General features: G+C 35.4%; 1 protein-coding gene across 1 annotated transcript in view; it reads right to left on the bottom strand.

Moving 5' to 3' along the window:
• Positions 1-2823: 2823 nt before the first annotated feature.
• The window catches only part of LOC144972757 (protein singed-like), a 53282-nt gene continuing 34452 nt past the window's right edge, over positions 2824-21653 (bottom strand). Inside the window, exons 2-4 of the mRNA XM_078914357.1 lie at positions 9803-9980; positions 8235-8539; positions 2824-7553 (exon numbers count right to left, since the gene is read on the bottom strand). Of these exons, the coding sequence (XP_078770483.1) occupies positions 7348-7553; positions 8235-8539; positions 9803-9980 (689 nt within the window). The 3' untranslated portion in view covers positions 2824-7347. The remainder of the gene's footprint in view (positions 7554-8234; positions 8540-9802; positions 9981-21653) is intronic.

Below are 21653 nucleotides of genomic sequence, written 5' to 3'. Positions count from 1 at the left end.
TTCACCTGGTTCATAAACCTGAGATAATGGTACTATGCTGTACGTGCATGCAGAGAGCGTTGCTAATACAGCATAAAAGTAATCGAGTGAAGAGTGTTTAATTAAATACGTGAGTGAAAACCCGTTAGCACTTCATGTGTGCAAGATATATATATATATATATATATATATATATATATATATATATATATATATATATATATGTATATATATATATATATATATATATATATATATATATATATATATATAGAGAGAGAGAGAGAGAGAGAGAGAGAGAGAGAGAGAGAGAGAGAGAGAGAGAGATTATATGGATAAGCATAAAAAAAGTTGCTTAAAGCTCGATAAAGTTTATGACTGGTCGTCATCAGTACAACTCTCAAACAGATTCACGAGGATAATTGTTAATACTTTTAGAAGCTTTCAACCCGTTTAGTCTATCTAGGTAGAGAAATAATTATCACACGCTATAGCTTATCTTTTTACTGGGAAAGGGAGGGGGGGGGGGGGTAACAAGGAAATAGCTTCAGTGACAGGATCGTCAAGGAGCGGTTAGGAAGCTCGCGACACTTTTAGATCATTTAAGCGCGAGCTAGAACAAATATTTAGGTCAGTTAATGACCTTAAAATTGCACTTAAACGAGCGCCAAGTAAAATACAGAAAAGACGACGTGTACATAATATATATATATATATATATATATATATAATATATATATATATATATATATATATATATATATATATACAGGTCTGACAACCGAACCCACTTATGGGCCTAGTTTAACATTGCTCTAATTCGAATGGACAATATGTTGAGTCTCTTTTTAGTTTTCCATTACAACAATGAGCCCATAAGAAGTTGGGTTATCAGACCTGCAAATTCGTGCACGTCGAGAAAAGACCCAAAAAAAAAGGTTTAAAAAAAGCAATCTATAGCGGTACCCTAAGGCCAATGCATGAGACCCTAACAAAAAGGAGATATTCATGATATTGTTTCCAATCACATTCTGTTTAGTAATGACAAGAAATGAAGTGAGCGACCAGTGCCAGAAAGCAATAGAAAAAAAAACAACAAAAAACTTTGAGGCAATGAGGATTCGAAACCTAAACCCAGCTGTTACTGCACTTACGCCTGACTCTGCGATCGACGCCATCGTCCTTCTCGTGGCCAGGCGGAGTTGCCGTAACAGTAGGGCCCTGTGTTCAAATCCTCATCGCCGCAAACTTTTTATTCTCTATTGCCTTCTGGCACTTTTCTTATTATATACTATCAACATAAGTGCTTGCTCCGCTGATTTCTTTGATTCTGTTTTGCTTTTAAAGGTTTTACGACGCTTGCGACACATTGAGGTCATTTCAACGCTAGTAACAAAGAAAATGGAATAGTCTAAAATTTCAAGATTTACGATTAAAAGAATAATATGAGAAAATGTAAGACACAGGGGAATGGTTCATTTGGGAAACAGAAGTAGATTCCACGACCAAACATACTATCATTCATCATCTAAAAGCCTAAAAACTCAAATGTTTCCAAATCACTATATATGTAAACGATAAAATATTAATACAGTACATAACAGAGAAATGATTTACAAGGGAAAAAATATCTATACATACGACTGTTTCCCTCCTAGAACAAAACCAAGTAATCTCATTCCACGACAAAGACAGAAAGCAAGTTGGAAAACAGATGTAGGGTGATAAAAGACACTATGGGAGGGCACTCAACTGCTTACAAATCCTGATATTTATATTCAAAACAAAAAATATTACATACTGTACATGACAGGGAGATGATTTAAAATAAAAAACATAATCTCCCCAAACTATAACTCAACATTTATTGTCCGTTTTCCTCCCAGCCAACGATTCAGGCCAGGGCCAGGACAAAACCAAGTAATCTCATTCCGAGAAAAAGACAGAAAACAAGTTGGAAAACATATATAGGGAGATAGAAAACACATTAAGTGCCTCAATGCTCACTATTGGAGGAAAAAAATCCAGTAATTACTATCTGTCGAAGAGATTATTTACATTTACAGCGATAAAAAACCGTCTCACAAAATAACCAACATCCATCCAACTAGCATTTTGTTTGTTTTCGTTTTTTGTTTTTTTGTTTTTTAGGGTTTTACGGTGCTTGCAATACATTTAGGTCATATCAGCGCCAGTAAAAAGGAAGAAAATGGGATAGTAAAAAGACCTAGAATCACAATTAAAGCAGCAAGACAAAGAGGAATTGGTTCAAATAGGGAACATATGTAGATTCCAAGAGCACACTATCAGTGTACCTACTTAGTTTGAGGCCACTAAATGTCTCATCCAGACACAAGCACAGGTCCCCGCCAAGAGGAACACACTCAATTGTTTACGAATCATAAATATTATGTAAAAGGAAAAATAATACAGTGCATAACAGAGAGATGATTTACAAGGGAAAAAAATATCTTCTCCCAAAACTAACGATACGTTTGACTGTTTCCCTCCCAGCCAGGTATTCAGCGAGACCCAGGACAAAACCAAGTAATTCCATTACAAGACAAAGACAGAAAGCAAGTTGTAAAACTGATATAGGGGTGTAGAAGACACAGTATGTACCTCCTTGCCCACCTAGCAGCCTCCTCCTCAATAAAAGAAGAGCGAGGTGAATCCATATGGCTACTTTTCAGTGCAGGAATTTTTTAAAAAGATACACGGAAAGGAAAAAATTATTTTGGTTGACAGTACAAATGAATTAACATAAAACCCATCCCAGCCAAAGTTTTCAACCTCTCATTATAATTCTCTAGTTGATACAAGAAAAACAAAATAATAGTGTGATAGAGAAATGAAGCATAGTTTATTGTCAGATATCAGAAATAAAAACTCAATACAAAATTTGATGTGTAGCCCACATCCGTTGTATTCGAAGAACACATTTCAGGGTGGTGTGTGATGTGAATGAACAACACACGTTTTTCAATCTAGTTTTTACGTCGGCACACACCACCGTACAATGGCAACACACCTTAATAAGTCTCAGGTTATGTTGGGAGACATTTTTATTTGAAATATACGAAGTATTAACGAAGATATTTCTAGCCAAAATGAAAAAGGTGTTTTGGCATTGTTCGGCAGTATAGAGATCACAAGAAACAAAATGTAATGCTTCAAAATCCAATTAGAAATAAATAATGGCATAAATTAATCAAAGTGGTCTATAACATGATTTTAAGTAAACAGCGCGGATAGCGGGAAAAAAAGAAAAGAAAATAATGCCTAGTGAGCAGTTAGACGCATAAAAAGCATTCGTATAAGGAAACGAGATTCATAGAAAAGAAATATACATTTTGGTGATATGCGCGGCTTGAATGTCCTTTTTTTCAAAAGAAAAAAAATCGTGAAAATTAACAAACAACGTTGGTGTAACTGTCTATACACATTATGAGTCGCATTTCATTTTAATTTTGCTTGACAACTCTGGCATTATTTGTCTATTTTGGCGAGTAAAAAAAGATCAAATTTATTTATTTATATATACAAATAACTACGGTTTCGAAGACTTTTTCAACACTTTATATATGTATATCGTTAGGTTTATCAAATTGATTTTTATCTATCTTCTATTTTTCCTTTTTTTTTTTACGCCAGATAAATTTGCGATAATAATGCAATAGACTGTTATTATAGAGGAATTATTGTTTCTGTTCTTTCTATTGAGCATTATTTCATAAACAAAGTTAGCTCAATCATCATTAAACATTTTTTTAAAAATTATTTTTAATTCACCATTGTGTATTGTTCCATATCACCAACAAACAGTATCAGTGCAAAGTCAGTTCTGCAATAGTTATAGAACAAGTTAGTCAATTCAAAGAACACGTACCCCATACCGTATTACAAGATGTAAACATGTAAAAACTACAAACTTGGTAAAAATAGCATACACAATAGACACCAGTGAAATTACAAAACGCAATGTAAATTGTTAAGAATAATGTATTGGTCCCCACATCCGGGATAGTACATCGATACCACTTTACAGACACAATTATCATATATCAGATGAAGTAATTAAATATACATTGTTGACTTGTCAGCTTCTACGCCGAAAAATAAAAAATGTATGTTACTTAACAATGCTTTCCTCTCACAGCATTGGAAATACAAACTTACTTGAAGATTTTTCAATAATTGAGCCAAGTGAACGATGAATTCAAGATTCTTCCAAACGAAACTGCCTTAAATTTTAGCTCAAACTCAAACATTTTACCAATAAAATATTGTACTGCAAAATTAAAGAAATTGAAAATAGTAAATATCTCTTGATAGTTCATTTAAAGAAATCACAAATCGTCAACCTAACCAAAACCTGAACTACAACCTATCAAAAAGAATAAATGATGAATCCTAATTAATTTATAAACAACTTATCTATTCTAATAAATTACGAATCAAGACTTCTCTCAATAACAAAATCAGGAGAAGGTATCATTATTTTTATTATTTTATTTTATTATTTTTGTTTATTTATTAATTATTTTTATTTGGGGGGAGGGGGTGGTATTAGAACTATACCTTTTAAAAAGTCCTGTTGGTATTAGTGAAAGAATCAATGTCTAAACAAATGCACAAAAGGCAAGTTGAAAGAAAAAGAAAACGGCTTCTATTCAACTTATTAAAGCACAATATTTAAATAACTTTGCAAGTTTAAACAACGGTTTTCATAATCTTAAAGTACGATGGATTGTCTTGTCAATTACTTTCAAGAATGTTGTGTTATGTGTAATATCTCCACGGTAATCCAGAGTCGTGCTTTGTGCCACATAACTTTGGTTAGAACAGGGGAATTCTGGTTTTCAGAAACCAAGAACAGAGGGGGGGGGGGGGGAAATGATCAACTATGCCCCCATGTAAAAAAAAACAAAACAAAAAACAAAAAAAAACCCAAAAAAACCTGAGGACTTATAAAACATGAGCGAAAAAAAGTAAATGAAAAGACGGGAAAATTACAAACAACAAATATAAAAAAATATAATGTATATTGAATTAATTTGTGAGAAGATGGCCCAAAAAGTCCCCGATGAGATTAGGAAGAACATTTAAAGTTTAGAGTTCCAATCTTTTTCTGGTAAGAAAATCAAAATGTTATTAAAGGGCATTTGTGGTATAATTACTCTCCTTATGTTGTGAGTGTTTTATGAACGGACATTGTGGAAAATAAATGAATATGAAAAAAAAGGTAAAAAAAACATTCTGTATAATACATTTATTTATTGTTATTTTTTTCTCATTTTAAGCATACAACGACATGCAACATGGCTTCCATCAATTGGAATATTTGTGAAGTAATGTAAAACGTATTCTGTATGTCAAACGTCATCTGTTTTTAAAGATACATCATTAAACAGATTAAACATATCTAAGTAACTTACAAGATCCTCTATCATCACCGAAATACAAATTTGATAGCCAAAACAAACCGATATGATTGATAAAGAGCGCAAAAAAACATTGTTGCAAGGGATGTATCTGGAAAAAAACTTCTTGTTTTTTTTCACCCATGCAATGAATTATTGTGACTTATAGCATTGTAAATGATTTATAATTACACTGATAAAATAATGCATGTTCATAAACAGTCTTTCCCTATTTCTAAATCATAAGTTTATATCATAAACTCCAAATATACCAAAACTTTAAGAAAAGAAAGACTTTGCTCAACAAACTATCTAGACTTTGATAGACTATTTCATACGAAAAGCTGAGTTTTATTGTTTTCTACAAAGAAAGGCACTAGGTAAGGAATAAAATGCATATGAAAAGAAAAGCTATCTATCTAGACGTGTGAAAAGTTATTTTTCTTTAAAGGGAGCTATATTTTTTACAGAATTAATACTGAATTTTATCTCGGATTTTAAATAAATATTTGAACAACGTTGAAATATATTGTTGGTAGACTTTGAATTAGAATAAAATGTTACATGTTTGTAAATGCAAAAATATTTCCAGGGGATAATTGTGTTACAACCATCGGGTCCCTTAAGCCTTCCAATGTCGCCATTTCTGAGCATGTCTAACAGCTTAAAATACATGATGGAAAACACACATATATACAGAGTGGTAATGAAAGCAATCAGATAATGTATAAACTTCAAAAGATGATAAAATATATATTTTTGACATAATCTGTATAATTTACTTAATTTTAGATCGTATTTTATAACATATTTTGGGCTTCTACGTAAGTAAAAGATAACATTCAAGCCGTCTACAGAGCAAATACCTTTACTATATTTATCTGTAATACGAAGTACCCAATAAGGGATGAATCATCACATTTTAAAAATTACAATTGTCTCTTATCAAAACCTGATAGCACCAAAAGAGGGGCAACGGAAAATCTAGATTCCTTTATTGTTTGAAATATTTTATTTAAGAAAATGCCAGATAATTTGCAATTGGCGACTGTGAGAATATATTGCAATATGGGGCTTTTTATTTTAATTTAGAGAGAAAGTAAAATTAGCTTGGCGTTTTTACCATGATCTGTATATCGTATTAAATATGTAGCTTGATCTCTTTAGATCTGGCAACAGTAAAGCAAAAATAAATTTTAACAAAAAATAATTAAAAATGGAATTTGCCACTATTTACGACCCAGAAAAACTGTTCCAATAGCACGGTAATCCCAGATGTCTGTTTTCAAACAGTAAATCCACTTTATGCACTTTTTGTGGCTTCTTTTGTTGCCTGAGGTTCACACAATTTACTGAACGAAAGTTCTAAAATATACACATCTTGGATTAAAATGTTTATAATTAGTGTCGAGCACTGAATGGTTTAATGACAAAACATTCTCCAATCTTTAGTAATAACATCAGCACCACATCTCTATTGTATTGTATTCATTCAGGCATTCCATTCACCCACGTTAATTGCCACTTATTTACAAGTTTCAGAACCAAATATTTACTTTTTGGACTATTGTTAAAATATGGAATATTCTATTTTGATTTTAGAGTTTACTTTTTGCTTTTATCTACTTTTTTCTTTGATTTCTTATTCATCGTAATAGTTCTAAAATTTAGTAAATAATAAATTGTTGGTTGTTTGACTTGCAAATAGTTTCACACAAATCCAAATCACTTGCCACACTATTCTCAATTCAAGATCCAAGAAACTTCTTAACTAATCCAGAAAACACATTATACAGTTATTTCTGAGTAAAATAATTTCATTAATCGGGCTTTTAAGGAATATTCTTTGGGTCAATTCATCTTTTCAATTATCTGTGCAAGAGACGTCATTTTCATGGAACATACAAAAAAATCGAGTGAAACTACACTGTTGTGTATCAGCAACTTAAAACTCCCAAACCATACTGCTATCAATCTCCTGACCCACGGCCCTGAAGAGTCCGTTGTGCTCTCCTTTGATGTAATTTCCATTGGGGGCTTTGATGGTCAGAGTGCTGGATCCCCTGGGTTCGAGTAGGAATGGAATAGGAGTGTCACTGTCTGCAGTGATGGAATTGTCGTCCTGAACAGACCAATATTTGCCGTTGATGCCTGTAGGTTAGAAATTGAGAGAGGTAAAAAAGTTTGTTTTGATTATTTGGTAAATCCTAGAGAGTAAAAACATTTGAAATACCGCTTGACACAAGCAATCAAAGATATATGAGGAATAATGTATGTTTGTTGTTTTGAATTGTTTCACTTTGTTTTGTTTTTGTTGTGCTTTTTTTTTTTTGGTTTGTTTTTGGTGGGTTTTTCGGTTTGTTTTTTGGGGTTTTTTTGTTGTTTTTTTTTTTTTTTTTTTTTTTTTGTTTAGTATCTTTGGATAGTGGGGAGTTTACCAAATAATTTGTAAAAATGTGTTTATTTTAACAAGGCTTGCACCACTGTTAAGTCATCTCAGAACCGGTAAAAAGGGAGGTTATATGATAATAAGCAAAAAAAGGTAGATACCTGTGAACAAGTAAAAAAGGGGATTAAGTTCATAAAAGAAAGAAAGGCTCGATTCCAGGTGTGGTTAGGATTTTTTCTGGTCGTCCCATTCACTCAACTGTGATTGGTTTGAGGCCCTACTAGATCTGTCTAAAAGTACTTCTGGCATCTTATCCAAAGGGCACAACAAGTAATGGATAATGTCCGTTAAGGATACAGAAACTGGAATGAAATCCGGCTGCGTGAGCATTTTGGCTCAGAAGAAGTCTATATTCAACAATAAGAGAACATCTTAAAACAAACCTTTCAAGTAGTAATGGCCATCAGAACTGGACTCCAAGAAAATATCTTCATAGTTAGACTTGCTACATTGGACCTCTGCCTTCTGTGATCCTGAGGGTTTCAATCCAACAAAGCCGTGCTCGTTCTTCAGCAAAAGGAGTGGTCTGTTGATGATGCGAACAACGAACTTCTCTTTGTCGGTGACAGATGTGCTGCATCCAATCAACTGGCCTGTGGATTTGCTCTGGACATAGTTACCGTTGTTGGCCTTGATAGCAATTGTTCCATCACCCAACCATTCTACCACAAAGCGTGTGCCTGGATTTCTGTAATAATAATACAAATAATTAGTTTCATGACAGAGTCTAGAATTCTTATACAAACTCGTTTGAATTAACAGGTTACATAACACACACACACACATACTCACACACACACACACATACATAAAGACAGAGAGAGAGAGAGAGAGAGAAAGAAAAAAAGAGAGAAACGAGTCACAGAGAGAGAGAGAGAGAGAGAGAGAGAGAGAGAGAGAGAGAGAGAGAGAGAGAGAGAGAGGCGCGTTGATATTATATGTGTGGTTTAAGCCTGTTTTTTTTAAAAATTATTTTAGGCTGTTGGTATTTATATCCAAACGATAATGCTCTTGACAAATAATATACATATATGGACAGCTGCTAATTATAACATATCCCACTATCATTTTCAGAATTATAAACCTAAACCAATCAGATTCTTGAAATACACAGAACAAAACAAAACAAACAAACAAAATTAAAAAGAAATGAAAAAAAAAGCAAAACATTATTTAGTTCACAAAAGACTCTAATATGTAACAGGTTTAATTTTTTTCCAACAAGCAAATACAGATCGAAGATGTTAGCCGACTCGTAACAGATTGGATTTATGTATTTTCATGGAACAGAGGGGGGAAACGCACAAAGAAACCCCGTTGATTAACTCTGTGCTATGAATATCCTTATGCTGCCATGCACATGAGTTTTCACAAAGAAAAAAGCACGTGAATGTGATGTAAAGAATACGCACGTATCTACAAGCTGCTATCAAATACACTATATTGAGATAAACACAGGAACAAAAACACGATGAGGTGATAGGTTTTGTTTTCCAGAGAATGTGTTTGACATGAATTACAGAATCTCGTTCCCTCATTCAAAAATGTACTAAACTGACAATTTAAAAAAACCCAAAAAATAAAAGATTAAAAACCTCATTAAAAAAAAAAACACAACAAAACCAAGCATATGCACAAGGCAGTTGTAGCATATTCAGGCACATCAAAAAATGCACAGCCAATGAGCGACGCTGATCGTCAAAGATGCAAATTACCATTGGCCACTTCAGGGTTTTTCAGATATATCAACGGTTACGGATTGTCGCCGTTGCGTTGTAGTTGTCCATTGTAAAACCAAAAGTACATCTTAACATTTTGTTTTTGTTTTTTGTTTTTTTGTTTTTGTTTTGTTTGGGTTTTTTTTTTTGTTTGTTTGTTTGTTTGGGTTTTTTTTTTTGGTCTATATTTCAATGACTTTTTAGTCAACCTTTTTCTGAAAGCTTTCTCTCACCTATTGTCCTTTGTGCTGGCCTGTATTCCCCCTAGCTGTTCCTGACACCAGTACGTGTTATCCACCGTCCTGAAGCACCACACACCTGCACTATCCTCCGTGGTCGGAGTCAAAAGCTCCATCTGGAAAATCTCACGGTCTGTGTCCTCCCCATCTTGGTTGGCCGTCACGTCCACTCCTGGTCAAGCACAAAGACACGTCAAAAAAAATTAATAAGTATGGATGTTTTCGTCTTAACACATACGACGTATTATATGATCCTACATTTGGTATGAGTTTCAGAGATGCTTATTATACACTTATCGAATACTGTTACTTGAAGAAAAGATAAAATATAAATCAAGAGGAAGGGGTGAGAATGGCTAGATTGCCATTGCAAACTTATGTTTTCCTTTCTTTTAAGAGACACAACAAACGGTTACGACTGTTTTAAAGTACAAATGTGTGTCAATGACAGTGGGCCCTAAGGCACTATGGCACAAATGGATGGAAGTGTGTACAGAGCAATATCTAAATTAATTGACGCAACAACGGAGTTTACAAATTTTGCTATTATTTGTCTCCCTTTTGGTCTCTGACCAAGCCCAGCATCGCTTGCCTTCGACAAAAGTCGAGGACTATAACACCCCATTGACACACCATAAAGTCCAAGACACGAGTTCGGCCAGTTCGACTTTTAACTCTCTGATCCATTGCCTTCCTTGGATGGAGGAAACCACTGATCCAGCTCTTCACCATACTCGAGTGACTCGCGTATTATATTAAGCACGTGAGCAAGAATAATAAAAATGTGAACCGCCTTATCAGAGCGGTACAATGTCGGTTTGGGCTAGATACTGGAAATTGAATTTATAACCTCGAATATAAAGCTTGGGGGTTAATTTCTCTTCGGTATGGTGGTAAAATAAATACTAATTGTGCGGCTATGTGGTCTAGTGGTATCACACTCGCTTTCGGATCGGAAGGTCCTGGGTTCGAGCCTCGCGCTCGACGCATAGTTGAGTCCTTGGAAAAGACTCTTTACTCACATTCTCTCACCGTACTCAGGTGCAAAATGAGTACCTGGCCGTTAACAGCGGTGTCTTTGTCCGAAAAATTGTAATATCGCCAAAAAAGCGGCATGTCCCGTCCTACATGTTATATGTTGCTGTTTTCCAGGGACCCCTTGTAAAGCACTTTAAGCACATTTAGTGGATGTTGCGCTATATAAAGCTCAATTTTCAATGTTTAAATTCTTCTATTGCAAAAAACAAACAAACTCGAAGTTCGCATTTCTCATCATTTTATTTCTAAATTCACTATTCGAGTTCAGGGCAATCCTGACTCAATACCGTATTGAGACGGTGAGTCACAAATAATAACCCGATGGATAGTTGAACGCACAAAGAATTGAAAAGAAATAAACGGGCAGAAGGCCTGTCAAGTCGGTTACTGTCCCGTTCTGTCGCTTCAGCCGTTACAGTTCCATGCGATTTATTACTATTCCCGGTACGGCAGGACACGAGAAGCAGCTGTTGATTTGTTATAATACAACGCGAAGCATGATACGAAAGTTTGATACTAGATCTATGTTGGTATTTTTATTGTGTGTTACAAAATAGAGGTAAAGATCTGAAAAAGTATTTAAAGAAATGGATGTTAAGAAATCAATTTCAATATCAAATGAGGAAATGGCTGGCAAGGCGTTGAGATAAAAAAAAAAAGGAAAGGGGAAAGAGAAAGATAAAATGAGGGAAAAGACGGGGATTGGAGATCGATTGCGGCTTAGATCAAATAATAGGACGAGACAAATAAAAGATAGAAAGAAAATCTCGAGCACTTCAACTTTATTTTACAGTTTCACCTTTAAAGCAATCATTAAACGATATACATCCTTATTATAAAGACGAACTACTACTACTACTACTACTACTACTACTACTACTACTACTACTACTACTACTACTACTACTACTACTACTACTACTATGCTATGCATCCTTATTATAAAGACAAAATACTTCTACTACTACCACTACTACTACTATTACTATACTACTTCTACTACTACTACTACTACTACTACTACTACTACTACAACTACAACTACTACAACTACTACAACAACTACTACTACTGCTACTACTGCTACTACTACCACTACCACTACCACTACACTACTACTACTACTACTACTACTATACTACTACTACTAATAATAATAATAATAATAATAATAATAATAATGTTGATCTAATCCGACTTAAATGACGTTAAGTGAAAGGCAGGAAATAATTTTTCCAATACCATTTCATCTGAATAACAACCCTCCAAACCCCCCCCCCCCCCCCCCCTTCCTTCCCCTCTCCCCTCGCTCCTTCGTTAATATTGTTAAAACGATATTCCGCAATCAACATCAGCACCGCAGCTGTCCAATCGGTTTCATCATCATCCTTCTTTCTCTCTCTCTCTCTCTCTCTCTCTCTCTCTCTCTCTCTCTCTCTCTCTCTCTCTCTCTCTTTTCTTTATGAGAACTTCAAAAGAATGGCATGCTGACCACAATCTGACCTCAATGCCAAGGTCAACTTTTCCTGACAAACGCAGACGTTACCGCAAGCACAGCATGCATGTGGATTACCATCGTTCGTCATCATTTAGACGGATTCAAGCAAGCGTGAAAACAACTCGACACATTCACCGGCAGACACATAATTTATTTAACTCACCCCATACAACTCACTAAATGCACGTGCGCGTCTCGTTTGAAAGCTGGAGTCGCTTAAAAGCATTAACTTTTATTATGAAAATATGGGTGTTTAAAATTTTTAAATCAATTTCTCTCACTCTCTCTCTCTCTCTCTCTCTCTCTCTCTCTCTCTCTCTCTCTCTCTATCTATCTATCTATCTATCTATCTATCTATCTATCTATCTATCTCTGTATGTCTGTCTGTTTTGTTTGTTTGTTTGTTGCTTTAGGTCTCTTCCAACACAATTGAGGTTATATGAGAGACCGCTGAAACAAAAAAACAAGCAATCTAACAAAAATAGTACAAATGTAAATCAAAATCATAACCTAAAGATATCATAAGCTAAATTATAAATAACCAAGAACAAACAGGCAGAAGATTTACAGAAAAAAAAATATCCCCTGTCAAAAATACAATCACAAACCAAAGAAGCAGGATAGGCTAGTAAAGAGAAGAAGAAACGACATCACTATCGGATCGTACACCCATGCGAACATCATAGGTATATGATTCAAGGGTGATGCTCCCATCCAACCACCCGCTCTGTCTGTCTGTTTGTCGGTCTGTCTGTCTGTCTGTCTGTCTATCTATCTATCTCTCTATCTCTCTTTTTATATTTGCTTGATATAATTTTTTTTTTTTTTTTAAAAAGGGGGGGGGGGGTGGTTGAATAGTAATCAAATAGGTCTCTAAATCAAAGGTTTTAATTTTCTTTCTTTAATCGAGAGCACGTGCATGCTCGCACCAGAATTTATTTATTTCAATCGTATTTCACCCCACATAATCCAAAATGAGACGCTTGAATAATGGTGGTTAATGAGTTAAAACATGAAATGATCTTGATCTGAAATTTGAGTGAAGGATTAATGACACAACCTGCAGGTCGACAACCAAAAATATATTAATAAAGATCGTGTATAAAAACATACGAGTCGGCAGTGAACATATTTTTCTGAATAATATATAAGCTTACGAGAAACAGACAAGCACGTAACGTGTTTATTTTCCTTTCATTATGCAAGGCATTTATCATTTAATGGCAACCTGAACTGAATGATGCCGATAAATATATAATGTAATGCTGATCACGCGTAAAAATGAACTTGAGAGAGAGACACGTCTAACAGACCCAGCTACCCAATCACTGCTGGGTGGACGGGGGGGGGGGGGGGGGGGGGGGGGAGTCAGAAAAAATCTCGACTGCACCTAAGATCGATCTCGATCCCTTTGCGTGTGAAGCGAGTGCTCTGCCAACTGAGCTACCGGGACCCCCGATGCAATGCATTAACCACTCGACCACTTCGACACTCCCCCCCCCCCCCCTTTACCCCATACTAAAATAAACAAAAATTAAATAAAATCAAACAAATAAACAAACATCTCAAGAACATAAAACCAGAAAATTGTTAAACAAATATGGTAGTATGAAATCATGTAATTTGACAGATTTCACCCTTCCCCACACTTTAGATAAAGAATATCGGACCTGGTGTTCTTATTCTTAAGTGTGTGTGTGTGGGGGGGGGGGGGGGGGGGGGGGGGTGAAATCTATCAAATGATGGACATTTTATCATATTTTGTTAATATTTATACGTGTGTGTGTGGGGGGGGGGGGGGGTGCACATTTGGGGGCTGGTATTAGTCACCTCAACTGGCCTTAGTCACCCCATTCCACAGTAAAAGTTGGGGGGAGGAGGGAGGGGGGGGGGGGGCGGGGGGGTTCGACAGCGCAAGGCTATACAAACCATTTTGCTGGATTAAGTCATTGTGATCGTTGATGTGAAAAAGAAAAAAAAAAAAAAAGACCACCAGAGGATAGCTAGCAGGTGAGGAGGTGGTAATCAGGCAAAGAGATCAGAATACACCAAACTAGTGAAACAAGCGGAAGTGATTACACCCCTTACATAATACTGTGTCTTTCCCCTCAACATTATTCATAATTTACCCATTCATGTCCATACCTTACATATTATTATGGTGTGTGAAAAGATGAGATTGCTGACCATTCAAAATAACTATTTGCCAGTTGCTTTCAAGCGATTAACATTTAAAATTCTATTTTTATGTCAATGATTAACACAATTTTAACAATTTATAATTTTCCCCAATTTTTATCATCGTAATTGTGTGACTGTTCAATATATTTTTCCCTTTACTTAATTCTTAAAAAGATATCAATTGCTAGAAACACTTAAACGTATTCCGTGCTCAAAGCTTCACGTATACCAATTCATAACCCGTTCTCTTTCTACCAAGGCTAAAAAGTGATCTCTTTTTGGTTACGTACATGACTAAATCTCTTAATTACTTTTCCACGATTTTTCACAGCAATTCTGGGACCACAGACGTTTCCCAAACGCCTTACAAAAAACATAATCGTGAAAACAAAATACAACTGTCTCCCTTGAGAACACACTACTTACTGTATTGCCATCTTCTGACCTTTTTAAAAACACGTATCACAAATTTTGGACAGAAAACTCGTTCATCAAATATCAATCGACTAAAATGACCCTCATCTTAGCAAAAACTTTCAAACCTTCGAAGTCTCAAATTTAAGAGTTTTTGCCATGATGGGGGTCACTTTAATCGGTAAATATTTGAAGGACGAGTTTTCTGGAAACATTTTAAATAAGTGTGTGGGGCTTTTTTTTCGAGCACGGCAATTTACCTACTGTGGGTAATTTGATTCTGCTTCTTGCTACGGTCTGTGTGGCCTTCAGCCAACAGTCACAAGATATTATTTGTTGTTTGTTGCTTTAGGTCTCTTCCAACACGATTGAGGTTATATGAGAGACTGCTGAAACAAAAAAACAAGCAATCTAACAAAAATAGTACAAATGTAAATCAAAATCATAACCTAAAGATATCATAAGCTAAATTATAAATAACCAAGAACAAACAGGCAGAAGATTTACAGAAAAAAAAATATCCCCTGTCAAAAATACAATCACAAACCAAAGAAGCAGGATAGGCTAGTAAAGAGAAGAAGAAACGACATCACTATCGGATCGTACACCCATGCGAACATCATAGGTATATGATTCAAGGGTGATGCTCCCATCCAACCACCCGCCACAAGATATTAGCTCAGCAATTCTTACAAACACATAAGAACAACACACACAAGTAAAAAAAAAAGCTAACATTTCGTGACTTGGGAGTGATTGAGGACAAGGAACTGAAAAATAAATTTAAAAAATAAGAAGAAAGAAAATAACCGGCTAGATATTAACAAGGTGACAACTAAAAACAGGAGGTAAAAAAAAACGTTTTGTTATTAAGGCAAGCAAGATAAAAAGTTGTTTCTACTTTTATTGAAGCGTTACGTCTACGATTACGGCATCCAGATTTCTAACAATTAATGCCGTACTCTGGATAAATACGTATTTAAAATTGTGGACATAAAACTCGTCCTTCACATATCAATAGATCGTATTGACCCTCATTTTGGTAAAAAAAACTCAAACCTGGGACTCCGAAGTCCCCAGTTTGAAACTTTCTGCCAAGATTATGAGGGTCATTTAATCGATCGATATTTGAAGGTCTGCTTTGCCTTCTGCACAAAGTCACACGATTAAATAATATAAGCTCAACGATTCTTACAAACATCACATAAGAACATTGACACTATAAAAAAGCCAACATTTCGTGACCTGAAGTGATTGAGCAGAAGGAAATGGAAAAGTAGGTACGACGCTCCGAGAAGAAAACTGAAGACAGGAAGTAAATTCCTTTTGTTATTAAGGCAAATTAAAAAGAAAGTGTGTTCTAGATACTTTCAATGAAGCGTTACGCCTCCAATCACGACATTCAAATTTCTATGATTAATACTGCCGTAATCGTGATGTATAAAATCACATAAGAACAATATAGACACACAAAAAAGCCAACATTCGTGACCTGAGAAGACAACGGAATGGAAGAGCAGGATTTTAACCAGAAGAAAACTAGGGGGGGGGGGGGGGGGGGGAGTTTAAATTCCTTTTGTTATTAAGGCAGGTAAAAATAATGTTTTTGCTTTCATTGAAACGTTACGTCTACGATCACGCCATCCAAATTTCTAACAATACATTATTAACCCAGCTGTACTCCGGAAAAATACCGATTTTAATAATTGAATAATATAAGTGCATGATATATAATGGGTGCGATGTAGTCATCCCATTTATCCTGCTAGTCACTGAAAAGGTTTTTTAAAAAAATGATTTGAACCAATGTTCCGTTGAGTCGCTCACATTGCCCATGTTTCTCCTCCTCCTCCTCTTCCTCCTCCTCCTCCTCCTCCTCCTCCTCCTCCTCCTCCTCATTCTTCTTCTTCTTCTTCTTCTTCTTCTTCTTCTTCTTCTTCTTCTTCTTCTTCTTCTTCTTCTTCTTCTTCTTCTTCTTCTTCTTCTTGTTCTTCTTGTTCTTCTTCTTCTTCTTCTTCTTCTTCTTCTTCTTCTTCTTCTTCCATTTTCTCCTTCTAAATATCATTGTTATATACTATCATCGGGTTTTTTTTTAATTGTTATTTTGTTGTTGTTGTTTTTGTTGTTTTTTTTTGGGGGGGGGGGGGGGGGTTATCTCTATTATTTTGTATTGACATGGAAAGTTGTTATAACAAAACTATAGACAAATATCTTATCTTATAAAAACATTCCAAACATATTCCAGGCAATGGAAAGAAACAGAGGTACTAGGTATAGCTAGATAGAGAAGCATCATGAGTCATTCTATTATAGATGAAGGAATCCGCCAAACTAGACGGATCTACGGATCTCCCTCATTGATCGATGGAAAAGTAATCAATGCTTTATTTAGACGCCTGGGTCAGTGGTGTGTCTGTGTGTGTGTTCATGGGGGGGGGGGGGGGGTGTTTGTGTGTGTGGGGTGAATATCAGGAAGACATACTCTCTAGTATATATTATGTGTATATATGTGAGCAAAATATAATTTGTAGTGTATTTGAGCTAGAGAGAGAGAGAGAGAGAGAGAGAGAGAGAGAGAGAGAGAGAGAGAGAGAGAGAGATGGAGGGGTAGATATGGAAGATTGAGTTTGTGCATTTTTGTTGTCTGTGAGTTTGTTTGTGTTTGTGCACGTCAGCTTGTAGTTAAGACAAAAAAAGGAAACAGAAAGATAAAGAAAGACGAAAGATAAAAAGATGGAAAGAGAAGGAGAAATTTATAAAAGAAAGGTGGACTATCCTTTGTGTCGAGGTCTGGAATTCCAAAACTTTATAACGATGATATACATAAACGATAAAATGAAACGGTGTCAATAAACAGCTATTGTAGCATCATTCAAGTGTTTCTTCCCCCCCCCACCCCCCCCCCCCCCCACCCCCACCCCCCAAGAAAAATAACCCTACTAAACTCTGCAATCCCAACAATCCGATAAGCTGGCCATTCGTCGACCTTACAGCGTATAAAACAAAAACAAGCAAATAAAATAAACGTAAATTTGAACAACGCTCCCTTCGACAAACATGCCACACATCTAAGTCTAAAGCTGCCTACCAGGAGCAGCGAAAAGGTGGAGAGATAAAGATAAGGCATCGCAGCTTTTAAATTACGATAATGCTACGGTTGAATCGTCTTCAGTAAAAGCAGCAATACATCCATGCAATGTTGTCATTTTCCACAAATTTCCTAGATGCATATCTTGTCTCTCGCTCGCTAGTTCAACAAGACAACACACAAACTTGTAAGCTATCGTTATCATTGAAGTAGACATACCGCAACTCAAATAATGGTCTTGCTTAGCTGCATGGAGAATCCATTGCTTAAATTCTCACAGAAACATGCCAAATTGATACTAATAAAGTTGACACATTTTCAAATAGAATATGATGAATAACAATTCAACTTCTGTTTGTTTAATTTTAGAATTTAACGTAATTTTCGGCACTAATAGGTCCAAATCTATCAATCATTTTTGATGAACATGCTTTGCATAGATAGAGTCTTGCTGGAAAAGAGCCGCACAGCACAGACAAACAAACATTGTTTGAGTAGCGGCGAGCCACTAAAACCTCAGGGTACACATCTCGTGCAGATGGCTATTTTGTCCCCATCTCATGTTCAAGAATAAAATGAAATTTAGTTTTATGATAGTTTATCGTATGTCATTATTTCCTGTATATAACGGTCAAAAGTATAAACCCTCATCGATCATTTTGCCATCCTCTTCAACATTACCATCTAGAATCAGCTTCATCAAAGGTGGCTCCTTTTTCCTTTTAAATGAGTTTATGTTGTCCTGATGGATTTGGTATGAATAATAAACATTGAAATACGAGCAAATTTCATTGTTTTATTTATATGTTTTGAAAGCCTTAAAACAAAAATGATTTCAATCTACAAAAACATTGACAGGCAGGCACCCCATTACATGCTTCTAATTAAGTACAGTAATAATACGTAGTTACGGGGGTGCATCGCCCAAGTGCTCGGAGACAATAGTGGCAGTTGTTGACAAAGACAGACGGTGCAGGTATTAGCATAGTCAACATAAACTTCCGCTCTCATCACCCTCATTAAGAATCCCCCAGATTCGAATAGCAGGTTCACAAACATGTTCTTCGCTGTTTCAAAATCTAAGTACATAAAGAGCATTTTCAACTATACTTTCTTTATTACAGACAAATAAGGACGCACACTCTGCATGTTTGTATATGCTAACATTTTCACATGTTACTTTGTTAGCTTTAAAAAACTAGAGACACAGAAAAATCCAGAAAAATCCTACCTATCCGTATCATCAAAAATAGTATATTATTAATATCCTTCATGCCCAAAGCCAGGTACTCAATCACAATCTGACTGGAAATGGGGGGGGGGGGGGGGGGGGGTGTCAATCAAGTAAGTGCCTGATCCAAGAAAACATCGAAGGGACCAGAATTATTTTCACGATCACTGTCGTCACCGACCCTATTAATAGACACACTAACCATCGCTTGGCTTTTGTAACAAGACGTAACACCGAACATGCAAGCCACTGACTCATAAAATAATGAGACGTCTTTCTGGAAAAGAATTGTATTGAAATGAATATGCCTAAGGTCAATCCAAATGGCAATACTGCCGTACTCTGGAAAAACTCAAATTTGAAAATTTGGCCAGAATATTCGTCCTTCAAATATCGATCGATTTAAATAACCCTCATATTGGTAAAAACTCTCAAACCTGGGACTTCATGAAGTCCCAGGTTTGATTTTTTTGTTTGTTGCTTTAGGTCTCTTCCAACACAATTGAGGTTATATGAGAGACCGCTGAAACAAAAAAAACAAGCAATCTAACAAAAATAGTACAAATGTAAATCAAAATCATAACCTAAAGATATCATAAGCTAAATTATAAATAACCAAGAACGAACAGGCAGAAGATTTACAGAAAAAAAAATATCCCCTGTCAAAAATACAATCACAAACCAAAGAAGCAGGATATGCTAGTAAAGAGAAGAAGAAACGACATCACTATCGGATCGTACACCCATGCGAACATCATAGGTATATGATTCAAGGGTGATGCTCCCATCCAACCACCCGCAAGTCCCAGGTTTGAGAGTTTTTACCAAGATGAGGGTCATTTAAATCGATCAATATTTGAAAGACGAATTTTCTGGCTAAAATTTTAAATATGGCTTTTTCCAGAATACAACAGAATAGACGTCATCTCGGGCATGAAGGATAAAATGACATTTTATCACGTCGTAGTTCGAGTAAAAAATCATTTTAAAAGAGTTACTATTTTTAGAAGCCGTTTCTCTTTGTCATGTAATTAAATGAATTGACATCATCAACAACAGAAACACCACCAAAATAATAATAATAATAATAATAATAATAATAATAATAATAATAATAATAATAATAATAATAATAATAATAATAATAATAATAATAATAATAATAATAATAATAATAATAATAATAATAATAATAATGCCAACAACAACACTACTAAAAAGATCAAATTGGAAAGTCTTTTTGTTAGCGCGAGTGCGATGCTTGAAAGATTATTGCTTTATCCAAAAAAAAAAACCTATTCCAAAAAAAAAAAAAACAAAAAAAAAAAAAAAAAGAAAAAAAAACCCCCGGAAAATATAACATAAGGAATAATATGAATAATAATAATAAATAAATAAATTAAAAACCAACAGGTTAAAACATCGTCTTAATTTTTTGCTATTAACCATTCTGCTCTGAATAGTATTGCACGTGACGTTTTGATACTCCCGTCTAATTTATCTTTAGTCGTGAATACATAAATAACACAGAATAAACCCCAAATTACCACTGGTCTATTCTCTCACTCTGTCATTCAACCCTTGGCTTATGTAATCTTGAGTTGTCACATTTTCTTCATTATAAATGTATGGAATCTAAGCAGCTCCAACTTCGTGATAAAATGCATTCGTTATTTTTATCATATTCATTTATTCAGTTTTTAAATTATTTTTTTAGTAAACTTGCTTTTTCATACAAAGACAATCCTTTCATCGATAATTTTCTTTGATATAGTTCTTTTAAACATCTTATGCCGAGAAAAAGAACGAGGGAGAGGAGAGAGAGAGAGAGAGAGAGAGAGAGAGAGAGAGAGAGAGAGAGAAAGAGAAGGGGGAAGTGGAGGAGATATTATAGAAGCATGTAATAAAAAAGTAGTCCTTCGGAGCCATTTAGCCCATGGAGCCGAAGTTTATCCCGGTTTCGATAGCATAAAAGGGACAATATCATTTGTTTGCTACCCTTTGGATAGGACGCTAGTCTATCGCAAAGTACTTTCCGCCAGATCTAACAGACCCAGCTACGCAATCACTGCTGATGGACATGGGGTCAGAAAAAAATCTAGACTACACCTGGGCTCGATCTTGTTCCCGTTCGGCGTGCTGGTAGTGCTCTACGAACTGAGCTATTGGGAAGTATGTAGTAGAAGATTTTAAAAATTCCCCACGTCAGGTTCTCCACGGATAATGTAGATTAACAGTGAGCCATGGAAATAAATGTCAAAACGAAGAGTGTGTTAGCTTTAAATATAGTTCTCATAAGACGAATGAGAATATGCAAGTCATTAGTGCATTCCTCGAAAACTGAACCTCGTAGGATCATCTTTAACATTAAAGAAGCAAATGAATGTTGAGACAA

The sequence above is a fragment of the Berghia stephanieae genome, chromosome 5 (genome assembly GCF_034508935.2).
Source record: "Berghia stephanieae isolate SIO BIC M18660-M18661 chromosome 5, UCSD_Bste_1.3, whole genome shotgun sequence".
Lineage (NCBI taxonomy): Eukaryota > Metazoa > Mollusca > Gastropoda > Nudibranchia > Aeolidiidae > Berghia > Berghia stephanieae.
The sequence above is the reverse complement of the archived record's forward strand: the minus strand, read 5'-3'. Positions and strand labels throughout refer to the sequence as shown.